The sequence below is a fragment of the Cajanus cajan genome, chromosome 4 (assembly GCF_000230855.2).
Source record: "Cajanus cajan strain Asha chromosome 4, NIPB_CcT2T_4, whole genome shotgun sequence".
Lineage (NCBI taxonomy): Eukaryota > Viridiplantae > Streptophyta > Magnoliopsida > Fabales > Fabaceae > Cajanus > Cajanus cajan.
The window spans coordinates 51,075,243-51,082,560 of NC_138520.1; the positions used below are offsets into that span (position 1 = coordinate 51,075,243).

Genomic DNA, 7,318 nt, shown 5'->3' on the forward strand with positions numbered 1-7,318 from the left:
AAGATAACAGTTAACATGATCATTAAAATTAAATTTATATTTTCAAATACTGATCTATCACGAATTTTTAATATTTGGATATCCCAAAGATTTAATGAAATAAAATATAGTAATTTTTTTTATATATATTAATGATATATTTTTATATAATTAATTAATTAACATTAATCTTTATATATTAAATAAAAAACTATCTCATGTGTAAATATTTTAAAGAATTTTTCTATAATATAAGAAAGTCTATAGAGACTATTTTTAATTACATATTTAATTCATTTTTTATTTATAAATTATATTTTAATATTTTTAAAATAAATTATCAATATATAGAAATAATCTTGTATTAAAATATAAATTATTTATAATAAATTTAAAGTATAATTTATCATTTAAAATATTTATTTATTTAAGCTTTTAATATAATTTATATATTAAAATATAATATTTATTTATATATATAATTTATTTAACACATACATTACGCACATTTAAATAGAAAAATAATCTAATAATTAAGAGTTTAATACTACTGACATATAAAATATAAAAAAATGAAATAAAGTGAAGAATAAAATGCAAGAAAACTATGATTCTACATTTCTACTTATACGTTTCCTTCAAATATCTCATTTTTCAAGACAAGAGAAAATATAAAATAAAACAAAATACATCCCTTCTTATTTTATTTATTGTAATAATTTAAACAGAGAATCAAATATTATTTTTTCAATATTTTACAGTATTTAGTTTCATTGTTCACCTTACAAGTATTGCCCTGACTGCAAGGTCGAGTTTCTGAATTCATTCTTAATTAAAGTATTTCAAAATATCAAACCCTTCTTTTCTCATTTCTTTTGTCAAAAACGGCGCGTGGGGCTTGCGCGTTGGTATAACATCACATACATGTAATACGAAAAGACCGTTGGCTTCTCTTAATGGCATGCTTCGTAAATTAAAGTGAGAACCAGGGGCAGTCTCAGTTCCCCCTTTATCCAAAACCCAAAACCTTCTTTTCATTTAAAATAAAAATTAAAAAACATTGGTAAAGTAAATGCACTGAACTCTCGCTTCCCCACAATTCCCATTTTACCCCCGAGACGTTTCCGCTCCCCCGCCTCTATATAAGCACTGTCCCACCACCATTTCTTCCTTCACGCTCAATTCATTTTTCTCAACTCTCTCTCCTAGGGTTAGGGTTTTTGTCTCTCTCTGTGGCTTGTTTCCTATGGCTCAAGAACCTCAAAACGGTGCGTCGGAGAATGTGGCTGCTGCTGCGGTGTCGTTTCTCGCTGTGAAGCCGCAGCTCCTCGTGGAAGCTCCCAAGGCGAACGACGCCGTTCTGTTCTACAAGGCCGCGTTTGGCGCCGAAGAAGTTGGCCGTACGCTCAACCCTAAGCGCAAAGCGGACCACGAGCTTCCTCTCATACTCTCAGCAGAGCTCAAAATCGGTGGCTCCACCATTCTCGTTGCTGACCTCGCTGTTGACTCTGCTTCACCGTTAGTTTTTTTTTTCTCTCTTTTCATCTTCATCGTTCATCTTGCCATAGATCTATGTATACCAAGTTTGTTTTTCCTATTTTGTTTCTAGTTTTTGATGGATTTTATGTTTGTGTTGTTATTCCAAGGTATAGGTATATTTTAATGGTATTTAAAGTTGTTAATGCTTTGGTATATGCTTGTTATGTATATATTTGTTTAGTACAAGCTCGATCTGCGTGTAATAGAAGTATTTCTCTTTGAGAATTGTGGTTTCCTTTTTGTCTCTATTATTCTTCCATGGTTTTTGTTTCAACTTTTGTTTGGACTCTAGTGTCTCGTGTCCGTAGTATATCTATATGTTTCGGTGTTTGTTTTCTCTTGCTGTTTTGTAAAACGTGTTTTCGTTTTTCTTATTTTTTTTCTTAATGTTTTTTATTTATTTGGTGAATGGTGTTTTGTTTGTCAGGGTTAAGTCCGGGTCAAACGGTGTCGTTTTGTGCTTGGAGACGGAGGACGTTGAAGGGGCCATCGCCAAGGCGGTGAGCGCTGGGGCGGTTGCGGAAGGTGAAGTGACGGAGGGTGAAGGCGCGTGCTGCGGTGGGCGCGTGGGGAAGGTGAAGGACCCGTACGGTTTTGTTTGGGTCTTCTCTTCTCCCGGGAAGAAATCTGCTGATGTGGAGGCTTAATGACCGTTCAGATCTCTTGATGTTGGTCTGACTGTTTGATTTTCAGTTTGTTTTAGTTGTAGCAGTGATGATTATTATTAGGGGAGGGAGCCACGTGTCCCGTTAAGAAGACAGTATTTAGGATTTAAGTGGATTACTATTAATCTAATCCCGTTAAGAAGACAGTATTTTAGGATTTAAGTGGATTACTATTAATCTAATCGAATGGTTATTTTGTTTCCTTATTTTGAGCATATTGGCATGGTCGCCCTTGCTTTTTCATTATGAATGTCTAAACTAGACACATGTGGAAGAAGTACTTGTCTTGTCTCTTGAATGCAGGCTGTAGTATGCCATCTTTATTTTACTAGTTGTAGTAGTTTGCTTATTGTTATTATTACTCTTGCTTTATTTTATGTGTTCATTGATCATACAACTGTCTTAAAGGGTAGTTGGAACAAGTTTAATATTTATCTATTATTTTGATTTCATTAACATATATGAAATTGGATCCTATGATTTAGGTTAAGAATGTAGGAGATAACCCAAGTCTTCATGAATAAGAATGTGTTTATAATTTTGAAGGATAATAATATGTAAATTCTTGTATTTTAATTTTAATGTAGTAGTGTTATTTAGGAAAATTTGACAACAATATCCAATATTTTTTAAAAAAATCTTAATTTAGTGTTGTATAAGATTTCATAAAATAATAATTTGTTTTGTTCCTGAAAAGCTGTTAACTATTCATAATTAATGTAGAAAGATTGGATTAAAGAAACTTGTGAAAAGGATTAAATAATATTGGAATGATTGTTGTATTTGTACACATTGATACAAGTATAGTATCGATGTTATTACTCATGGAAAAATTATTTCTATTATGTGTTAGCTTTTGTTGTGTCCTATATTTATATTTTAATTTATAAAAGCTGATTTTGAATTTTTTAAGATGTGTCTTTATTGGCAACTTTATAATTTTATTAAAGTGTAATATATAAAAGCATGAGATTTATGTATACAATGTCCTATTAGTATCTTAATCTTATCTACGTATTTGGAATGTATACACCAATGATTTCTAAAATTCTCTTTCCAACTATAAAATGGGCTTGGGTGGTAGTTGCCCCAGTTAAGATTAGTTTGCCAGTTGCCCCAGTTAAGATTAGTTTGCCAGTTATATATTCTGCAGTCTGCCCCACCCCGCATTTCATATTTCGAAGTACGAAGGGAAAAGTTTTTGGTTTGTACTGTCGTCCCTGCCTCTGTTAGAGGTTTTATGCATAATTTGTGAGATGGGTTCGTGGTATTTTTATTTAATCAATTTGGGGGCAAATATAGAGAAATATAAATTGAATCCTGGTTGGGGTGCGTATGGGGTTTCTTTGTTTTCCCTTTAGTAAAATAAATAAATAAATAAGAAATACTTATTTTTTAAAAATAAAATTAGAATATACAATTTTGCATATATTATTTAAGTTTTTGTCACGGTTCTCCATGATAATTCAAAGGTTTATATTATTGTCATTAACATTATTATCTTTATATGTATTAGTAACAATAGTAATATTGGTGATATAATATTAATCATAGATCTCAAATAGAATGTTGAATTGTGTTTTGAAATAATTTTGTAAAATATTTGAAGGTAGATTAATATAATATGTTCATAAGACACATAGAAGAACAAGATGACATAATTATAATTGTTTTTCTCACTTTTGTTTTAATTAAAAGTGTAGATATAGAAGATTAACCGCAACTAACAAGTTGTTGGTCTTAGTGATATTTGACTTAATTTCTTTAATGTTTTAAGTTTGAGTCTTATGTATGAAAAAAAAACATGATTAAGAAGGGAGGCCTGCACTAAAAGTGCTCAATTAGATTTTTCAATGGAGATTAGTCATTAACGAAGTAAGTTGATACTCCGTACTAATAATATGGTTATCCAAAAGTAAAATAAAAAAGATAAAAATACAAGATTATATACTAATTTAATATTCTTACTGAGACTACGTGTAATTCTTAGTTAATCTACCCATGTTTCAATAAAACAGAAACACAACACATTTTTCATTACATAAGTCATTCTTGACTCCAATAGTTTTTCTCTTTTCTAATCAAACAACTAAGTTTGAATATTCTTTCAACACAATGTCTCTCCAAGCTTCAAACACATTCTTTTCATAAAAATAATTCTTATGGATTCACACAAATTTCACTATTGAATTACCTAAAGGTAAAGTTCATTAACGAACTATCATCTTATAAAGGTGAATGTGCAATTTTAAGCACAAACTTTTATACAAGAAAGGTTTTGAACACTTAAAGATCTTTATTAATAATAAACAAAATAAATAATACTTTGTATTTTGATATAATATATATATGCAACTCTTCAAATATGATCGTTGGGAGTCTTAAGAGTTATTTTGTAGAGCATCGCCTATCTTCTTTGAAGAGGAATCTCTATTGAAGCATTTAATGTTCTTCACCAACTAGTCATTTTCGATTTTGTTAAGTCAAAGACGATCTTAGGCTCCTTAGGATTTCATGTTTTAATAGTAACAATCATAGACATTTTTTGAGGGAAGATTTTTTTTAAGACGAATGTTTATAAGATGATTTGATTAAGACTTTCACTTATCTTTACATTACCTCTCATAGATGAAGCACTTCATCTGTAAGATATGTGCTCTTAATTTATATCATTAATGATGTCTGATAACATATATATTTTTGTTCATGTGATTCCTTAATAGATCGAATTGATAAAGCTTCTTCGATACTCACAAATCACTAAAGGAACTAAAGACACACTTTTCGTTAGAAAAAGGATTAACATATCTGATAGACCATGGGCCAAGGGCCCAATCACTAGAGCTATGGCTAGAAAAATACAAGAAGAGTTGGACCTCTTGAAGACTAGCAGGCTTCTCAAGCCCAAGGCATTCTGCACTTGGACTACTCTATCATGAAGAGAAGGCCTAGTTCTACTTGTGTATATTTTGTACATAGTTATCTTGTATAGGTCTATTTTTGCCTTTGTATTTGTGAGGCACTTTACTTGCTTTAATTAGTGATTGTATATTGATTCTAGGGTGGGTTACTTGGAGAGTTTGACTCCATTTAACCTCCTTTGTTGATACACTCATTTTCTATTTTTTCAGTAGGGAAAAAGGGGTGACATTTAGCAATGCCTGGGAGTGTGATTAGAAATTGGGCCAGAGTTAGGCCTAGGCAAAATTTTACATATTAAACTCATTTTGCTCCTAATTTTTCATAGATTTGATTTCGCTAGGTCTCATCATCAAAGGATGAACCTAACTAAACCAAATCAACATTTTTGAAATAAATCAAGTGAGAAAAATAGAGTCATGGCCGCCTAGCTCATTCTTTCACTCTTGGCCGAAATTTTGAGTCATTCTCTTCAAGCTTAGAAGCTTGCTCTCCAAGTTTCTAAACCTTGGGTGGTTAGGCCGACCTTATCATGGTTCCTAGTGAACCATGGTTAAGGTTAGCTTGCTCTCCAAGATTTAGAAACCATGGACGGTTAGGCTAAACCTTACCATGGTTCCTAGTGAACCATGGTTAAGGTTAGCTTGCTCTCTAAGCTACCTCTCCCTATATATTTGTAAACCTCACCTATTCTCTCACTCTTGATGAATGAATTCAGAAAATTATCTTAGAATTCTCTCTTCTCTTAAGTCACAAAACCGTGGAGAACATTTCTCTCTAGGTTTCTTTCAAAGGAACTTCAACCTTTGAGCAAGGTTCCTCAAGCTTCTCCATCTTCAAGGAGTGGCCGAACCTCCATTGTTGCTTCTCCACCATTGAAGGTTTCTTCAAGGTGATTCAAGCTCAAAACTGTGTCAACCTCAAGGTGCAAAGGTCGCTGAAAGGTGGAGTTATGAAGATTTAACAACCGGTCTTCATCTAGTTCTATCAATATCTCACAAAGAATGAAAAATTGTAGGGAAAACTATTTTAGACTGACACACGGATGGTTCCTCTCTTTTTGTGCCTAAAAGGTGATAAATAGATTTTTTGATCAAATAATAAGTGACTATTTGGTGAAACATATTTAATGTAAGCATTTAATGCACCAATAAACACTTTCATCTACATCGAATGAAGATGAAGACAAACGAAGTAAGCCTATGAGAGATGCTCAAGGTTTTACAACGATCATTTTCATAAAACACCTATATAAAAAAGCTTGAAGATTCAGAAAGAAAGAGAACACATATTCATTGTAAAAATACATTATTTTTTATGTAAGAAATATTGTACTTAATTGGTTGTATCATATCTAGATAGTAAGACAAAACAACATTGTTAGCTTACCCAACTTTAACTTTGTGTTGTTAGCTTTGAGCTTAAAGAGCCTTAACTATAAAAGAATACTTGGTTGTTTGAGCTTGGAGAGACTTGACTATAATAGAATATTTGGTTGTTAGAGGCTAGAGATGCTTGACTGTAAAAGAATACTTGATTGTTAAAGTCTAGAGAGACTTTGTGTCAAAAGAATATTTGGATAATTGCTTGAAGAGACAAGTCAAAGAGCACTTAGGTTGAGTCAAAAGTGACTTGTGAAAAAATACTTGTATACTTTTAAAAAATAGTAAAACTTGATTGGATTGATCAAGAATTGGATGTAGTCTTTGTGGTTGAGACAAACCAATATAAAAGCATTGTGTTCTTCTTACTTTGCTCGTTGTTTACTCTCTTACGATTTTGTTCCTAATTCACTGTTTCAAAAAAAGTGTTGAGTTTTTTTATAAACACTAATCCCCTTTCAAGTGTCTCTTTTCTCCATAGATTTGAAAAATCAAGTTTTTTTTTTAATTTACTTTATGGATAATGTCTCTTCAAAAATCATAACAATTATTTTTTTTTGTGTTAGGAAAGAAATATCATTTTGGGCAAGTCTTTTCTAAGGTGACAATAATGCCTTTTGAAGTTAACATTTCATTTTGTACAAAAAAATATTGATCCCAAGAGATAAAACATAAGACATTTTTGTTACCTTTGTAATAAAGAAAGACAATATACTTCATAACAAGTGTATTTAATGATTGTTTTTCCAATAGGTGAGAAAGTGGGTCAACTCGCCTAAAATGGGATGAGGCGAGTTGATCCACCAAAAAAATGAGGTGGGACACGTTGACCAA

General features: G+C 31.6%; 1 protein-coding gene across 1 annotated transcript; it reads left to right on the forward strand.

Moving 5' to 3' along the window:
* Positions 1-1,142: 1,142 nt before the first annotated feature.
* On the forward strand, positions 1,143-2,511 carry LOC109787666 (Lactoylglutathione lyase / glyoxalase I family protein). The gene is made up of 2 exons (XM_020346204.3): positions 1,143-1,497; positions 1,946-2,511. Exons 1-2 carry the CDS (start codon positions 1,226-1,228, stop codon positions 2,163-2,165), a joined length of 492 nt encoding a protein of 163 aa, XP_020201793.1. The 5' UTR covers positions 1,143-1,225; the 3' UTR covers positions 2,166-2,511.
* Positions 2,512-7,318: the final 4,807 nt, after the last annotated feature.